The 19,255-nt window shown below is 31.3% G+C and overlaps 1 protein-coding gene across 1 annotated transcript; it reads right to left on the bottom strand.

The window, feature by feature from the left end:
• Nucleotides 1-293: 293 nt before the first annotated feature.
• Nucleotides 294-17,533, bottom strand: LOC132732559 (uncharacterized). The gene is made up of 6 exons (XM_060719040.1): nucleotides 17,386-17,533; nucleotides 11,687-11,813; nucleotides 9,853-9,963; nucleotides 8,897-8,956; nucleotides 6,974-7,180; nucleotides 294-6,083 (listed from the first exon to the last, which is right to left on the bottom strand). Exons 1-6 carry the CDS (start codon nucleotides 17,524-17,526, stop codon nucleotides 5,890-5,892), a joined length of 840 nt encoding a protein of 279 aa, XP_060575023.1. The 5' UTR covers nucleotides 17,527-17,533; the 3' UTR covers nucleotides 294-5,889.
• Nucleotides 17,534-19,255: the final 1,722 nt, after the last annotated feature.

The following is a 19,255-nucleotide window of genomic DNA, read 5'->3' as shown; positions in this document are numbered from 1 at the left end:
TTTACTTTTAAAAGTCTATGATAACTAAGTGACCCCCTGATGTGTCACTATTTTTGACCTCAAGGGCATGACTTGAGTAGCTTTTGTAGTGGTTCACTAGGCAATGCTACATGTCAAATATATATTTCAAAGCTCTTGGCATTGTAAATGAAATTGAAATTGTGGATAACAACTGACGATGAACAATGGACAAACTGCCATCTCTGAGAACTCTGTGTTCAGGTGAGCTAAAAATTAAAGCTGAAGAAATTCAGCAGTTTAAGTTTTATGAAATACAATCAAGTAACAAACTGTTCATACAAAAAGTGTTTAATTCATAAATAGATCAGTTAATAAAGATATGGATTTAGAATGATTTATAAACAACAGAAAGTTAAGACATAGAATTAAATCTTCATGATCAAATTAACAAGGTAAATTTCACTACCACTAGCCTATATAAGTCAAAACTACATGTGTCAAAAGAAGGAAAGAAAGAAAGAAAAAAGAAAGAAAGAAAGAATCAGAAAAAAAGGTTGTTTGAGCCCTTATCCGAAGTTTGATAGAAAGGACCGAAAAGATTGCAAAAAACTTATGCACTTGGTATTTGATCAATGGCACTATTTTTTGTTTTGTGTAATCAATATTTATCCTATCCCTTTAATCAAATTGCCATTTTAACACTTATTATCTCACTTTACATGAAAAGAAATTATAGTATGTAAAAGATAAGTATAATGTTAGATATACCTGTATTTTGTATTGAGTGAATAATAAAAAATCTTGAAAAGTGCCATAAGGGGCGGAAAAAAGCCTATGAATCACTAAACAATATCATACTGGAAATCCATACTGACAAAAAAATAAGAAGTTACTCGGAGAAAAATAACAAAAGATGATTACAACAATATAGAAAAAGAAGTGTTTGCATGTTATATTCCAGACTACAGAGCAATTTTCTGTGTTTATTATACAATATGCTAACATTCTTGAATAAAATCAAATTATTTTGAAGTGTATAAAGCTATATCTTTGACTTGTAGTTTACAAAACTATTGTTTGAATTAAAAAAAAAAGATAATACAAAAACCTCCAAAATGCCTGTACCAAAGTAATATGTTTATACATTTCCCTATGTGTGAATGTCCCATGCACAAAATCATTGCTTCATCATCAAAACTCAACATAAAATAGCAGCATAGTATTTCATGTTTTTTTTCTGTGTAAATATAATATTCATGCATGTTAAGTAATATGGACATTCTATGCTACAAATCTTTTGATATTTGACCATAAGGTATTGTAAGCAACAGATATTTTACCACCTATACATTATATTATTAAAACAATTATTATATATAGCTTTATACCCTTTACCTATATTTTCATGCATACCTAATTTAATTCCTACAACAACAAATTTATGTTTTAAAAGCCTAACAGTATTATGGCTGGAGAATTAGTTCTGATCTAGAGGGTCATGGTACATGACAAATCTCAAGACTCAAAAATCAATTAGACATGTAAAATTTAAGGGTTTGCAATTTCATTATAAACTATATCTTATTTCGTTACATTTCTTTGGGTCATTTACAACACTTTAGCTCAATTAAGATACTTTTGCTCTGTTAAATCCTCTTCAACTTCAAATCCTTCAAATTAAGTGTTGAGTGCCAAAAATTCCAATTAAATTCACTGCTGTTTTCTACTCATTTTGATTTCCATTATGAAATTTGTTCAGAGGAAGAGATCAAATTAAAGGCATTAAAACAGTAAAAAGTGGAGCCATGGGAAAATTTTTCTACATTTCAAAAAATAGTTTACACTCCTGATAATAGTTTTGATATACAAGTCTGAAGCAAGCAAGCCCTTTGACCATGCAAAAAGAATGGTGTACATTAACAAAAAAAATATGTACAGTCAAATACATAAAGTATACTTTATATAGATGTGTGTATGTATATATATATTACTTGCCAGCTGCATATACTGTTCAACAAAAACAAACAGGCAGATACTGATATTTACATAAGAAAATTTTAACAACTTTGAAAAATTAACAGTTTGCAAAATACTTGCCATTATTAAAGCCACACCAAATAATCAAATATACAGTATATATAATAACATCCTGCATGGATAGATATATAATATATTGCTTGTTAGAAAGAAAAAGAAGAAAAAAAACCCAATAGAAACAGTAACATATGTAAAAAATATAAATATTCAAATTTAACAAATGAAAAATCTGTCTAATAAATTGGTACGCAGATTATAGTGAAAGCTAAATTTAGTAACATGAACATATTTCCCCAACAATAATATTTAAGTTTGACCTATACATAAGGTATTACTAAAATTTGTTTTACTTTTAAAAAAAGAAATTGATTATCAATATCATATGTATATCAAATATGCTAGTCTAGAAAATGAATGAAATCAGTTTGGAGTGTTTTATAGAACTTATTTGAAAAAGGAACATTACGTCTAAAATTGAAAAAAAAAGAAAATTTGTTTGTATTATGACAGGAATCCATCACAGACTTTCATAAATCAAAAGTACAACAATGTCAGGAAAACTTTCAACTCGGAGTATTCTGACCAGGCTTTTTACTTTAACCTCTTGGTCTTCAAACCCCTTAACTTAATAATGGGCCATTCCAAAATAACAGTAGGACAAGTCCATTAGTCAAGTAAAGGGATGTGAAGAAGTAAGTGCTTTAACAATAAATTAAAAGACGAAAAAAAACCAAAAAACAAAACAAAACAACTACACACACAATTTATCAAAAGTTGTATTCATGGTGCCATTTACAGATGTTTTATCACACAGTGATTTCCCTCTAACCCCAAACCTGGTGAATTATTGGATTAGCCCAGCTATGAATTTTTGTAACATTCCATTCCAAGTTTTAGGGATTTAAATATCAAATATTCCAAATTTAGTTAGCTACCAAAGGTATAAAGCCTGGTAAGATTGCGCGAATGTACAGGCTGGCCTGGCTCTATACTGCTGGTGTAGGCGGGTCTTTTTTCAGTTCCAGAAGGTCAAGGGTTAAATATACATAAAGACAGACTGATCTTAAGTTTATCTAATTGTGAAATTGAGCCAAAAACACACATCATACTTTATAAAGAGCAATCTTCAGTTTAATATTTAACAAAAATATGTATGGCGCCAAAGAGGGCAAAAAAATCTTCATTTCTTCTTTTCACACACAAAAAAATCTTTACTAAATCCTTATTTTATTTAAATATAAATAATTTCTGGATGTTAATGTAATATAAATAATAACAGACAAAGACAAAAATAATAATGAAATAACCTTCAATAAAAAAAAAGTAAATTAAAAAATGTAAAAAAAGAAGAAGAAAAAAATACTGGATTTTAGAAAACTGTGGAATGTATCAAAATTGTAACAATTTGAGAAGTCATCTCTATTTTTGGATAAAAACACTAAAGGTCAGTTTAAATTTCTTTTCTGAATGTAATACAGTTGTTGCAATTGTTATATGATATTAAATTATTTTAAGGTATAATTATTTTGCTATTAAATTAACCTACAGCCTGCCATCTGCAACAGATTCTACCAATGTGACCAGTGCAGACCAAGATCACATGGCACATCCATGCTGTCTGTTCATTGTCTGCACTGTTCACTACTCAGTAAGCACTCATTTAAAAATTTTCCCCTAAAAATGATGAATGGTTTTGCCCAGACTGAAAGATGGACAAGTCCATTTTAGATATTAAGTGTGGTAAAGTTTAATCAGAACAAGAAAGGTCACAAAAGTTGTAAATTTTTGCTTAATTTTAATTTTAACCGTTTTGATTAAAAAAAAACAAAAACAACACAAAACAAACAAAAAAACACAGAGGTAATGTAGTTTGAAGAACAGATTGTCACCTTAGTGCAATAACTGGTTAACTCCTATTAAATTTAAAAGAACTTAACCAATTATTGCACTATGGTGGTGATGAGATATCAATTCATTCTCGTTGCAGTTGTTTATGTTATTTTTTATAGCAATTTTCAAATTCTGAGAATAAAACCATGCTCAATATCAGGTCTATCAGTATTTTCTATGAAATATCTTAAAATGAATTAACAAATACAAGAACTACACTTTTTTAAGTAGCCAAAAATGGCACCAGGACAAAATCATAAATTTTCCACTTTTTGGGGGGATTTTTTTAGTTGTTTTTTTGGACTAACAAGTTCTACAGAACTAACAACAATCAATGAATACAAAAAATTGAAGGATAGAACTTTCTTGAAATATAAGCAATTTAATGAAAAGGCACCTCTTAAATGTTATATATAAACAATTTTATCCATTATTTAAACAATCAATAACAAAAGTTCAAAACTACACAAAACATCTTCATACATGTATGATCTGCCATTAATTCAAAAGATTACTACACAAGACAACATTTTATATTAGTACTCAACTTTTAACTGACAATATGCTGACAATGTTTTCCTCAAATAAATTTTCTACAAAACAACACTTATTGTTTATTAAAGCAACACAACTCCAGATTAGCGATCAAATTTTCAAAAATCAAAACTAAAGACAAATTTTCAAAAATCAAAAATACAGACAAATCTTCAAAAGTCAAAACTAAAGTCAAATCTTCAAATATAAAAAAATACAAATTTTCAAAAATCAAAACAAAAGACAAATTTTCAAAAATCAAAACTAAAGACAAATTTTCAAAAATCAAAACTAAAGACAAATTTTCAAAAATCAAAACTAAAGACAAATATATAAAGGGTTGTTAAGATACGAGTATACCCAATCTATCAGTTGTAAGTGGTTATAATACCTAATTCAAGGGTTAAATGGCAAACAACCGTTTATGCAAAGCCATATAACCTGCCAAAAATATTATTCATTCATATAACCTGCCAAAAAAATCTTTAATCCATATAACCTGCCAAAAAATCTTAATAAGAAATTTATAAATTAGCACAATGCCTACGTTTAGGGGAAAAATCAATTCATTAATTTGCAATAGCAGTGTCTATTGATAATTCTAACATTACTATTATCCAATAAAAATCAATGTTACAAACAGGCTATGTTTTAATTATGCATAAATTGTGGATATAAATAGCAATCACTCTCATAAAATCACCATCATATTCATTTGCCCAAGATCAAAGTTATGCATAGGTATGTATATTTATTCACATTTATTTCCATATAAGATTTAAAAAAAAAATCTATTGCTATAAATTTTGTCCTAGCCTAATTTTATTATCAGTACCAACTTTTACTTCAAAAGGTGAAAATGTATATACATTTGTATATATATCAGCACTCTTAAATATCTAAAGATTGTCCCTTCTGATTTAATGCAGCTTAACTATATTAGAGCCCCTTGATTGTCTACAATTATTAATATTTCAACCAATTAAAATCTCCTTAATTAATTAATGTTGTAAAACTGAATATATGTAATGAAAACAAAAGAAAATATATCATTAAAATGGAGTCCATTGTCAAAATAGAAAAAAAACAACAACAATATAACAAAATTCACATACACAAAAAAATAAAATAAAAAAGTACGCCCAATGTAACATTCAAATAACCATATTATATGACAATAAGTAACAGATATAGAAATATATTATGACAACTATAACCCATTTATCAGACCCTAAAGACAATGCATGTTCCTGTTTTTTAGTCTGTTAAACCATATCCCATATTGCTTAATTTAAAAAAAAAAAAAATATTAATTGTCTTAATTGTTAATTTGAAAATGAAAAAAAAATTCTCTCCGACAAAATCCACTATTGACCAGAAAGCCAGGAACAAGAAATCATTTTTCAGGACACACACTTGACGTATGATGTCGATTAACTGTTATTTATGTATTTGGTACTACATGATTTATTTAGATTCGAGAGCTCCAAAACAGGCGGCAAACATTCCGCCAACGCAGACGCAGCAACAAACGCAGCCCATCAGAATATAGGTCGCGGTTATGAGCCAAAACGCGAACCAGTACAGTGTAGGATCACAGTAATTATCTGCATTGGAATTACTTGACCACTCGTCCTTTGTCCTGTATACCCAAACATTGCCTGAAATATACAAGACATAACAAATTGTATCATATATATATATATATATATATATATATATATATATATATATATATATATAAGATCAAATTTGGATAAAAAGTATGTCATGACAGCAGCTTTTGATGTTTAAAGATATACTTAGCTCATCTTTGAGAAAAATATTTAAATCACAGAAGTTTATTAAATTCTACGAAATTCGTATTGCGTATGACTGTCTTATTTGAATAAGTATGTATGGGAAGCTGCGTTCACAATTACAGACCATTTAATGTTGGTCTTTTCTTAAAAAAACTGCCAGTTTTTTTAATGACACTGTATATACATCTTGTGACCATTGATAGTGTGTTGAATTTAAAACATAACATTTCTACTTTGTGTGAAGTCAAAACATGTTTATTTTATATCTACAAAGAGACTGTGTAGCAATTATCAATATTTTTTGAGCATAGTATATTTTTAACAGAAGTTCTTGAAAAAAAATACAAAAACTGAACATGCAGTTTTATATTAACAGAGAAGGAAACATGTATTTACATATAAAACCTCTCAAGCATCAGCCTTTGTTGTATTTTATTTTATAAGCATGACTCAGGGTTCCATGTCATAATACGTGACTGCAATGACAGTCGCAATAATTTCATTATCAAATGAAAAGAAATGGCAAATAATTCCTTTGGTTCTGTTTAGATTTAGTTTACAAATTTTACAGGAGGTATGTTGCTAAAGGAAAATTTCATGAGCATGCTATGCCTCCTTTTATTGACTTTGTAAAGTTTAATTCACACTTGCCATATGGGCTTGTAGGAGTGTAAACTAAATCAATCATCTCAAGTTATACCACTTAACAAAATACAAATATCGTTAAAAATAAGCCAACCAAACCTTACCTGCAATGAACCAAGCAAAAAGGAAACAATTAAGTGTAGCATCGAAAGGATTTGTTTTAGCATTCTTCTCGTCGCCATCTTCCTCGTCCTTGTTCTTACATCGCTGTAACAGACTAGACAGATTCTTCACGATACCAAATGAGCCGCCAACTATCAGGTAAATGGGGATCATACGTTCCGCAGGACAGTCATCTTTATGTATGGCTCCTATAAAACAAAAACAAAGCTAAATTAATCTTGACCTGATCACCAATCTGGTGGTTTAAGATAAGTTTAAGTTATCAAAATATCACGTCTTTCAATAAATCTGAGTTAAAATATCGGATATTTAGAGAATGGAAGATCGGGAAACCGAATGTGTTTGCCTCATTAAATAAAGTTGTTGCTTACTTACTTACTTACTTACATAGTTCTTTTTTAATTTTTGCTGCTTTGGGCTTCTTTAGTGATTTTGCTTCTTTTTTTTTAAATTTTTTATGAATACACGTACATTTGTATTTATATAATTAACATTTTTGGTGGATCTTACATCATGTCATCACTGTAAATGTCACAAAACAAGCCAAACCTGCTCAAGTTCAAAAAGGGAGATTTGTTTTTGATATACAATGTACCAACTTTCACACAAAAACTTAACCAAAGTGTGATGTTGACACCTGGGTGAGAGACATAGGTCTGCATTTTCTTCAAAATAATAGTCAACTAGAAATGTGTCCATAGGACACGGATGCCCCCACACGCCACTGTTCTGTCAATCTTATGACTCTAGGTCAAATATTTTTTGGACTACATGTGCCACAAGTTGAAAACTAAAAATCAACAAAGGGCCATAATTCTGTTAAATTTGGTCGCAGCAAAAATTCCTTACTTTAAAACCATCTACACATTAAGGTTGTTAATCCCTGGAAGTTTAAGCAAAATCTGCCATCCGTTTAAGAGGAGTTGCGTTCACAAAATTTCTACGTAGTATATAATGAAAAAATCAACAAAGGGCCATAATTCTGTTAAATTTGGTTGCAGCAAAAATTCCTTCCTTAACTACCATCTAAACATTAAGGTTGTTCATCCCTGGAAGTTTAAGCAAAATCTGCCATCCAGTTTAAGAGGAGTTGCATTCACAAAATTTCTACATAGTGTATAGTGAAAAAATCAACAAAGGGCCATAATTCTGTAAAATTTGGTCGCAGCGAAAATTCCTTCCTTTACTACCTTCTACACCTTAAGATTGTTCATCCCTGTAAGTTTAAGCAAAATCTGCCATCCGGTTTAAGAGGAGTTGCGTTCACAAAATTTCTACATAGTATATAGTGAAAAAATCAACAAAGGGCCATAATTCTGTAAAATTTAGTTGCAGCAAAAATTCCTTCCTTTACTACCATCTACACCTTAAGGTTGTTCATTTCTGTAAGTTTAAGCAAAATCTGCCATCCGGTTTAAGAGGAGTTGCGGTCACAAAATTTCTACATAGTATATAGTGAAAAAATCAACAAAGGGCCATAATTCTCTTAAATTTGGTCGCAGCGAAAATTCCTTCCTTTACTACCATCTACACATTAAGGTTGTTCATCCCTGTAAGTTTAAGCAAAATCTGTCATCCGGTTTAAGAGGAGTTGCGTTCACAAAATTTCTATATAGTATCTAGTAAAAAAATCAACAAAGGGCCATAATTCTGTTAAATTTGGTCACAGCAAAAATTCCTTCCTTTACTACCATCTACATATTAAGGTTGTTCATCCCTGTAAGTTTAAGCAAAATCTGCCATCCGGTTTAAGAGGAGTTGCGTTCACAAGATTTCGGGACGTACGGACGGACGGACGGACTGACGGACGGACAAGTGCAACGCTATATGCACCCACATTGTGGGGGCATAAAAATTATCATTAAATATGTTGATACCGGCCCCAATATTTGCCATGAACTTACCCATTACAATCATGGCTACTGGAATAGCCATTATGACTGCCAACATTATCGTACATCCAACTGAAAAATAGGGAGAGAAACCTTAATATTGAGTACATGCCGTATTGATTTATTGGCACAATGTTCACTTTGTAACTTTATAATGTTTTGAAAGTACATTTGTACATGCATTATGCATAATTATAGAATGTAATCTTTTTGAAAAACTGTGAAACAGAATTTGATATTGCTTTTAATATGATATCAAAACAATGGCTTTTAGTATGGACAATGAAGATTTTTCAGTTTTAGATACACAATGTATTTTTATGTATCATTCAGTACAAATTCAACCAAATCAGTTTTTTCAATCAAACAAGTGTCATAATACCATATATAAATAATACTGACTTAGTCAAAGGCATATTTATGATAAATATATATCAATTTTTAGGGCAAACTTAAAGGTGTATTTTCACTAACAGAAATAAAATTGTTTTAGCTTGTATCAATATTTGAAACTGTGTATCAATAATATATTGGATGATGGATATCGATTATATATCGATATTGCGATATTCAACGACAGCCCTACTGGATATTTTCCTCTTATGAAACAATTTAAAGACTACAGTGGGATTAAAACCTACAAGCAGTGTGGGTAAAATGACTCAAATACAGCGACCTTTACCGCACTGCCTGAGGGACCACTGTTAACTTTGCATTAAATTTTTTTTACAAAATATGCATACATGTGAGGAACTTCCACTTTCTGCAGCCATATTTTCAAAGATTTTTCTTAAAATAAGGGGTATTTTCACAAATGAAAGAAATCTCCCTCTTTTTGATGTCAGAACTTTTTTCTTTGCAAATTCTAAAATCTCCCTCTTTTTGAAAAAAATCTCTCACCTGATCATCCAAAAAAATTCACATGTATGATGTATGAATATATCTGCAGAAAAACTGTCTATACTTACTTGTTCCACATAGGATGACCATAAATTTCTTGCAGAAATCCACATTTCCTTCGGATTCTTGTTTGGCGGCCTTCATCTTACCATACAGAGAGTCATAGGATGGTGGTGGTGCTGAAATTAACAAAAATAAATCAGTATTTTTTTTCAAAAATACAGGAAAAAAAATCTCTGTAAATCCTGCATGAAGTCAAACAATTAAAGGCACATTATACCTCAGGAATAAATAAATTTTTACTTCTTTACAAACATGAGTTTTATAAAAGTTTTAAAAAAATGGTTTCAGAGAATGCTTTTGGATGCTTGTTACCAGTCAATGTGAAATAATTGTCATAAATGTAGCTAAATGTAAACCAAGTAATATGTACACGAAATACATGCAGTATTTTGACTTCCATACAAAATACTTATTCACTATATATATACCTTTTGCCAAAGGCGACAGAATGAAAGATGGTTCAGGGAATTGGGCAATTTGTAACTTTTTTGATACTATAAAGTATACCAAAGTTAAAAAGTTTTTGAGAAATATAACTAAAAGCATTTCTGAGGCATAATGGGCCTTTAACAATGCACAATTATAGACATACATTGTACATATACATAATTAAAATTTTTCTTATATGCTTTGGTGCTACATGTACTTTAATGATTATATTTATAATCCTTAGCACTTTCAAGTTAATTGGTCTTTATGGAAGGCCAGTAATTCAATGAATAATTACGTTGAAAGTATTAAGTAACAGTCATAACTACAAACCATGAAAGGATATTATATATGGATGTTGTTGCAAGTGTGAGATACATGATCCGATATAATATTTACATATATATTCATATAGCAGATAATAAACCAAATCTTATTAACAATTCAACACATAAATGCTCATTCTAAATCATTTAGGACTTTATCAGCATTTTTTAAGCAATTCTTTACAAAATTATCCAAACGATACATTTCTAATGTTTTTATCAATATTTGAAAAATGCATGGAAAATGTGTACATTGTAGACCAGTCCATTTAAATATCTGGCCGTCTGGACGGCTGGACAAGCTGATTCCAGTATACCCCCCTTACAACTTCGTTGTGCTTGGGTATTTGACCCCAAAAACAATAGGGGTCATCTACTAATCATGACTAACCTCCATGCCAAATATGAAAACTGTGGATCAAAGGAATCTCAAGTTATTGGGCGGACAAGGTTTTTTTAGTCAAGGCCCCTGTGACCTTGACCTTTGACCCAGTGACCTCAAAATCAATAGGGGTCATCTACTAATCATGACTAACCTCCATGCCAAATATGAAGACTGTAGGCCAAAGGAATCTCAAGTTATTGGGCGGACAAGCTTTATAAAGTCAAGGCCCCTGTGACCTTGACCTTTTGCCCAGTGACCCTAAAATCAATAGGGGTCATCTACTAATCATGACTAATAACCTCCATGCCAAACATGAAGACTGTGGGCCAAAGGAATCTCAAGTTATTGGGCGGACAAGCTTTTTAAAGTCAAGGCCCCTGTGACCTTGAACTTTGGCCCAGTGACCCCAAAATCAATAGGGGTCATCTACTAATCATGACTAACCTCCATGCCAAATATGAAGACTGTGGGCCAAAGGAATCTCAAGTTATTGGGCGGACAAGGAAAAACCGAAGGAGGGACGGATGTTCTTACCAGAGCTACATTATGGGGTTTTCTTTTGTTATTTCTTTTGTTCTTTTTAACCCCACAATGCAGAAAATAACCCCACAAGAGAAACGGAATGAATGACATCAAAGACATCTATTGTTATGAGAACAATAGACCAAACCCCATAATGTACTAATAATTTACTATTACCCATATCGTTTGAAGGAGTAGTAGACGAGTAGTTTGGTGGCACATGTGTGGTAGCCCCTGTATTTTCGCCCACATATTGATCGTATGCTGGGGGTGGTGACTCCGCCCCAAGCGTATAGCCTGCTTCCTGTAAATATACAAAAGAATTGGAATAACTTTTTCTATAAAGCAGCACAATCTAACTAAAGTTCAGATCTACTTATTTCTTACATGCAGATCTGATTGCCACGGTATATGTTTTGCCTTCATTGTGATTCCAATTTCCCGAGAAAGCTATTTTAAGCCATGCAATCAAACCGACCTTTACAGATAGGCATTAGAAAATATCGCTGTGCATGGAAGTAAATTCTTGTTAAGACAAATGTTTCAAGTCATTAGAAACAATCAGCTGGCAATAAAAGACTTAATTTTTAATGCCAGGCAAGAGTCTTTTGCCAGTTTACCTTCAGGCTAGTATATGGACAATCCCATGTTAGTTCTCAAAATAGTGAAAATTGCCTACACAGTACTGGTTTTCTGGTGGTTAAAATTATAAACTACAGAGCTTACAAAATTATAGGGGTGTGACGTTTATACGTTAAAATGGGTATGGTCAGTTTTTTGCTAAAATTCAATTACCGGTAACCGGGTAAGTATTTGACTAAGGGGCGGAAAAGTTTAAATTGATTCTAAATATTACCTTAGTTTTTTTATGACAAAATATGCCAAGTGTTGTATTTTGATTGTACTCAACAATGCATTTTTTCTGATCTGATCAAATATGGTATGATGCTAGTGGAAAAATAGTTACACCATATTCAGATATGTATTGTTATCATTTTGAGTAACAAAATATGAACAAAATGTCATATCTTGATATAAAGAAACAAAGTTAATGTTAAACTTTACTATTTCACTATACTTTAATCTCTAAACCTAACCAAACTTTTTATACTACGATTTACAATATAAACTAAATAGATCTACAAGTACATAGAGTAAAGTGTATTTGACACTTAAACACGTAAACCATGTTATATCTTTCAATGTATTTAAGTGTAAACAAGAAATGTGGCTTGGGTATTTGATAAATGTGAAATATGGTAAATTTAAATAACTGTTTTTTCAAGGTCCTTTCACATTGTATCAATATTGGTATTTCCTACCTATGACTTTAAAATAGTGTACAAGACTTTTCGTAACTCTGTCACATTCTTTGATTTCCATCTCTTTGTATAAGTTAGTGTTCATCCCTGCTGTTCTATAGAAATTAGAAACTTCATGGGAGTGATAGCGACAGGAGAATGTTTTAAATTTCTGTAAAACAGCTACAGATGAATACTAACATACTTAGTGTCAAGCTTTATTTGGCCTCATTATTATTCACTTAATTATGTCACTACGTGGTTCTATGAAGCACTATGAAAAAAAGAAGACGACTATGAACGGAATCCGATCGGATATAGTATCGACTTTTGTTCTTCTATGAAAATTAACATACAAAATTTTTAAGAAATACAGCATTTTCATTGGATGACAAATAAAGCTGGACACTATTTAAGTTGTTGTAACATTTAAGCCATCACCCCTTTTCCAGAAATTTAAAACTTGTAAATCAAATATGCCTGTGTCCATTCTGAGCTTATTCGATGGCTATTTTCAAATTCACTGACAGTTTCTTCATTTTCAGTTTTTTTTTTCTCCAAAAAATACAAACATGTCATTACTGCATTACCTCATTCTGATAAGATCTTACAATATGAAAACTTGTACATTTCCTGGTTCAAAAAACAGGATGTAAATAGTGTCGCACAATTCATAATCAACAATTTAACTTTCTTTTCCACATATAACTATACAGGGGAGGGCCTACAATCATGGGGTTAAAACTTTTGATCTGTTACTGTTTTATATATTTATTATGTACAATGTACACTTGATGATTATGTGTTTATAACATTGTGAAATTGTAAATTGAGTGTATTAATACAATTACTACACTTTAAAAGTATAAACACTAACATAACAGAACATTTTAGTATGGCTGATAAAAATCAATCAAAATTGGCTGTTTTTTTTTCTTCAATTTCTCCCAACTTGCCTCATTCAACAACACAAAAATTTCCAAATTGAGGGACCCAGAACTGTGTTCCAAAAAGGGGTGGAAATGAAAAATCCCAATGCTGATTTAATAGCCGACAGTTTAAATCCCTGCCATGATTATAAAGGATAATCCTTTTTTCCCTTTCATAGTTATTACTGATAAAAAGAAGCAATCCCAATGCCAAAACATGTTTTTTTCTCCAATTGAAAATCATAGTTCACTGAGTTGTTGAGTTTTCTTTGAAAAAAGTATTTTTGTTCAAAAGAGAATCCTTTGAAATCACATATACAAAATATGAACATAAGCGCTATAAATAGAAGCTATTTTTTTATCCATTAAACGTTTAACAGTTTCTGTTTGTAACTTGAAAAGTTCTTAGTTTGGCCTTGTTATGACGATTCAAAAAAATTCCCAAACTCCTATGGTGTTGATGCCTTGGTGCCATTCTGAAATTGTTTGAAAAAAGGCCTGCAGAGGATGTTATATCTATATATTTCATATTCCAGATCTCTACTTGCAGTATTATTAAAACATGTAAAGTAGTAATTTATCACAAGTAGCACAATAATTATAAGCCCTTGGCAGTTAGCCAGTTACAGATTGGTATCTGTGTTGAACATATTTCATTAATGATAAATTTATATGTTATTTCTATATTATAGATATTACTATACTATAGTGAAATAAAAGATTAAAGCAAGCTCTTGTTTCAATTTCTTGTTTTCCTATCCACTACGTGACAATTTCATTTATCAATGCTTTGCTTAGTTTCATTTTTAGACTATGACATTTTTTGCTTAGTTTCATTTTTTAGAATATGACAAAAACTTTGTAATTTTTAAACTAATTCAGAGCTTCCTGATACATGTTTATTTTTCTCTAACAAACATTTGTAATTATATTTCATCTTCCATTTAAATACATATTCATATCTCATTTCTTACTCAAGATTTAAAAAGAAAAGACAAAAAAATTCAATCTAGATGATAAAATACCTAAATCTGATAAAAATATACAAATCAGCTATTGTTTTTAACATAACATATAGTTTATTAGCATAATTATAATTAACATATTTACATGTATGTATTTTTGGTCCTATACTACTGGCTATTCTTTCAGCCAATAAAAATAGACATGAAGTTACAATTTGTATATGTATGACATGTTCAGAGATTTTTCTGCTTACTGGAATTCCAGAAAGAATGTGACTTTCAGTTTCACAACCAGGTCACAGATTGAAATCATTGTCAAACTGAAAGTAGAATTTCTGATCTCATCTTTTCTTCTGCAATATACATGTAGCTATGAAAATTGATTTATGTTTTATGCAAAGTTGATTCAAAATGGCAGTTTTATCCAGGATGACCCCTTCCTTGTTTCAACTTGATGAACTCGAAGTATTAAGTCATTTCACATTCAACTTGAAAATTTTACAATATAGGCAAAATTTTTCCCTTCTTTATTTTGGGTTTGGTTAAAAAACCCTTCCCAATTTATAACTGTATTTTTTCTTCTTTCAAATTCTCAATTTTGGCACCACACTGTGCATTATTTGCCAATTAGACTGGACCCAGACACTAACCCAAAATTAAAAACAAACAATCCATGAGAGAGTCTATTATTAACCTAATTTAAGCATTACATATCATAGCCAGCATTCCAATTAACCCATTGAGTAATGTTTTCTTGATGTCTGAAGATGTATGTCAAAGGACATGGAGGTGTATTAGTATTAATATAACAACCTGGCAGTGTGACCTTTTACAATAATTATTGTCAAACTGTTGCTAATAAGATATTGCCTTACAGTTATTTTATATAAACTTCGTCTGTCTTTCCTACTCAAGTTTCAACTGAATGAAATAAAATGCAAAGACTGGAAAAAAATGTAATTTGTAAGTGGTAAACAGTGTCCCGTGTCCTTTTTGAAAAAGACAGGTTTTAAATCCATTAACCCTTTCCCTCATATAGACGTGTTTTGACGGCTTTTTGTCCCACCCCCCCCCCTTTTTGAGGCCTCAGACAGTGAAAAAATTTCAGGCCCAAACACTGTTTCTTGTTCAAGAAATGTTGTTAAAATAAGTGATCACTTTTACAGTGCTGCCCCCATCAAAATGGTCCATCAAGGGGTTGCTAGAAGGGGAATAAGCCCCCTTGTGTTTGGGGGGTTTGAAGGGGGCAGCAGTCCCCGTCATCGCCAAGAAAATTTTGGACTTGTGACAGGCTAAAAATGGCCTCAGGTTGATCTTAGGGTAACTAATTACCAACGCAGAAAAAGTCTTTTACTCTATCTCAATCCATTGCAGCTTTTGATGGGAAAAAAACAATGCAAAATAGTGATTTTTTGCAATTTTGAGACGCCCCCCCTCCCCCTGGACCATAGTTACAAGAAATTTACGATTGCGCCTGCTGTTACAGAGGCTATGGTCCAGTCAACTTTTATTCCAAGTTTCGTGAGTATTGAAGCATTTTTCACAGTTTCATAGCAGTTTGAACTTGTGACAGGAGGCAAAAAAGGCCAATTTTCACAATATGCTCATGAAGGAAAGGGTTAATACATCAAATGAATTAAATTGAGTACAGATGACAGATTATGATAATTTTTAGTTGTTTTAGTTTAGTGTAAAAAAGTAGATTTAAGTTAAGATTTTTGGGAAAACTGCATGAAACATTGATTTTATTTTAAAAGAAAATTTCAATTTGGAAGAGGCCTTTAATCGGAGTCAGAGTCTGTCATAAAAGCAGGAAAATCATTGCATGCACTTACCGAGGAGGTGAGACAGGCCTTATTGTTTATATTTAAGTTTTATATATTACACAGAGCACCAGACAAGCTGCATATTTGTGTAAATACACGATTAAAATTGTCCAATTACTTAAATAAATTAAAATCATAGCATAGACTTACATTGACAATAGGCACATATATCCATACATGGAACAAATCACATGTTTAAATAAATTACCTCATTCATTAATCATTATTATCGGCATGAGCATTGAACTTATGCTTATGCTAATGGATTGGAAAGATATTTTTCATTATTGAAAACGAAACTTCAGGTTTATAAATAACAAATGAGCGGCCCAAATTTATTCAACAGTTTTGTTATTTTCTTTGTCTTCAAATGTTCTTTTTACTTTGTATTTTATTGCAACCTGTGTCAGGTATGCAGCGATTCTTCTGTCAATCATCTCGTTGTTGATAGTATTAAAACGTAGCACAACCATTGAGGTAGAATATTAAAAATAGATTATTTTTATCAGACATATCTTTGAAAGTTTGATTTGGGTATAGAAAATATATTAACATATACACAAATGTGGAATACAAAATATATATGTGAGTACATGCCATTTATGTGACAACTCCTAGAAAACATTAAGATACTGACATACTGTTATATTGGTCTCATGACTATGACTAAATAATCTACTAACTGACTGAATATGTTTTATTTTTAGCATGGAAATAGCATTAACTTTCTCTTTTAAACAACAGAGTTGAAATTAACTTACCGACCAAACATATAATATACAACATAATTTACCAATAGATTGAAATATTTTTCTCAAAATAAGAATGAATTAGACAAAAATTAAAGAAAATTACCACGTCTTTGCTAGTTGCCATTTCTTTGGTGACACAGTAAACAACACTCGTACGAATACGAAGGAATCCGATTTTTTTTCTAAAACAGCTTCGTACCAATATTATTTCGAACCACACACATTTCTTGCATATATTATTCATTTCTTTTTTGAAAATGAAGTCAGTAGTTAAGCCTGATTGAAATGTTATTGCATTTATCAAATTAAGTTAATGTTATTTTTTCCACGGATTTATATTACATAAATCCGTCATTTTTTCTTATTATAATTTCAAATATATTCGAATAAAGGATACACGTATACAGTAATGATATAAAACAAAAGTGGCTAGCCGTACGTATAAAATAACATATCAAGACATAGATCTGGATTTTTTGGCTGAGTGCTTCAGTTTCAAATATAAAACTACTATTTGACTCCACAACACTCTTCTTATGGTGGATCTGGGGATCCTCCCAAGAAAAAAAATGAAATCTGCATGTTAAATTGTGGCTTATCGTGCATTTTAGGAAACTTCTTTTTCACAAACTCTCGAATTAAGTACATGCAAGCTAAATTTCTGGTGTAGTTTCATAGACATTTTTCTCTTTAACACATGCAAGAGCGTTAAATGCTAAACTTTCTTCAAATGCTACGTAAATGATTTGGCTTCTTGGGCATTTTCGTCTGCAGATTTTATAATGCACGTGTAGACCTACATTTTCAAGAAATTTCAAATGTGCGTTAAATGCATGTACTAACTTTCACTTTTTACTCATAATAAAGATGCTGCATAATCAGGATTCTTTTCAAAGGCTGGGGAAGAGAGCGTTTCCTTAAAAAAATGGAAAAAAACGCGTATATCTCGCCAAAAGTGGATGAAAAAAGAAAGATGTAATTTGAATTTTAGGGGAACACTTTATAACTTTTAAAATATCTTTTTTCAGAGAGGAAGAGGCCTATAAATGGCCCTTGCTATAGAAGGGAGGTGGACGCCCTAATAATACTAGATATAACCCCTTTAATTATATATTTCTTTTACGTGACAATATGTTTCTATGTATATGTTTAATTTGTAATTATTGTATTTGCCATTAAGGCCCCCACGATTACACGTTTAAACGGATTCGTTTCGATTTTCATTCATAAACGTTTACGATATTGTTAACCGTTTAATCGAAATGACCATATTGTCTTACAAAATTTCTTAAACATTGCCTGTAATCATGGATTTTATCAATTCTAGTGGTTTATTCCAAAGTAAACAAACGGAAAATAGGCGTTTTCAACCCTCCACGCAGCATTTCGGTCCAAAATTGCTCGTGACATAATACATTTTTTGGTAAAAATGGGTTACAATGCAAAAAAATGTGTTCTGACTCAATCGTGATGAGCCCTGCGCATTCTTTATTTGTACATGTGTGAAAAATAGAAAGAAATACATCATTTGGCGACTCAAATACATGGTGTGTATAGTACATAGAGGTACCACCGTTTAAACGGTATCGTTTCGGTTCTTAGCAATCGTGTAAACGTTTACAAAAAATTGTAAACGACGGAGCCTTATTTGCCATCACATAAAAATAGTGTAAATGGCCAAAGGCAAATTAACATGTTGTTGCATGTTAGCCAACAGACTGAAATGAACTGATTAAAATAGAAAATCCGTTTGGAATGTTGTGATCGATACTGTTGTCAAACATGTTCATACATGTGCAGTTAATTGGTAGCTTACCCGGTATACCACGGAAGTAAGCCACTCTGAATTCACCAGAAATAAAAATCCGCCAACGTATCGTTCTTGGACAGGCTGTCAAGCAGTTTACCAATACTAGTGCCTGCAATTGATATTACATCTGAAATGCCAGGAAGGATGCATACAGTGCGAAAGA

Source organism: Ruditapes philippinarum, unplaced genomic scaffold, assembly GCF_026571515.1.
Source record: "Ruditapes philippinarum isolate M1 unplaced genomic scaffold, ASM2657151v2 ctg1211_1_1_1_1, whole genome shotgun sequence".
Classification (NCBI taxonomy): domain Eukaryota; kingdom Metazoa; phylum Mollusca; class Bivalvia; order Venerida; family Veneridae; genus Ruditapes; species Ruditapes philippinarum.
The sequence above is the reverse complement of the archived record's forward strand: the minus strand, read 5'-3'. Positions and strand labels throughout refer to the sequence as shown.

What these genes read in the sequence shown, in the direction of transcription:
- LOC132732559 (XM_060719040.1), bottom strand. Translation starts at nt 17,526, where the DNA reads ATGAATAATATATGCAAGAAATGTGTGTGGTTCGAAATAATATTGGTA. An exon ending in TGGCAACTAGCAAAGACGTG is followed by an intron (nt 11,814 to 17,385) that starts GTAATTTTCTTT and finishes GTATATTTACAG; the next exon opens with GAAGCAGGCTATACGCTTGG. An exon ending in GGTCATCCTATGTGGAACAA is followed by an intron (nt 8,957 to 9,852) that starts GTAAGTATAGAC and finishes CCTATTTTTCAG; the next exon opens with TTGGATGTACGATAATGTTG.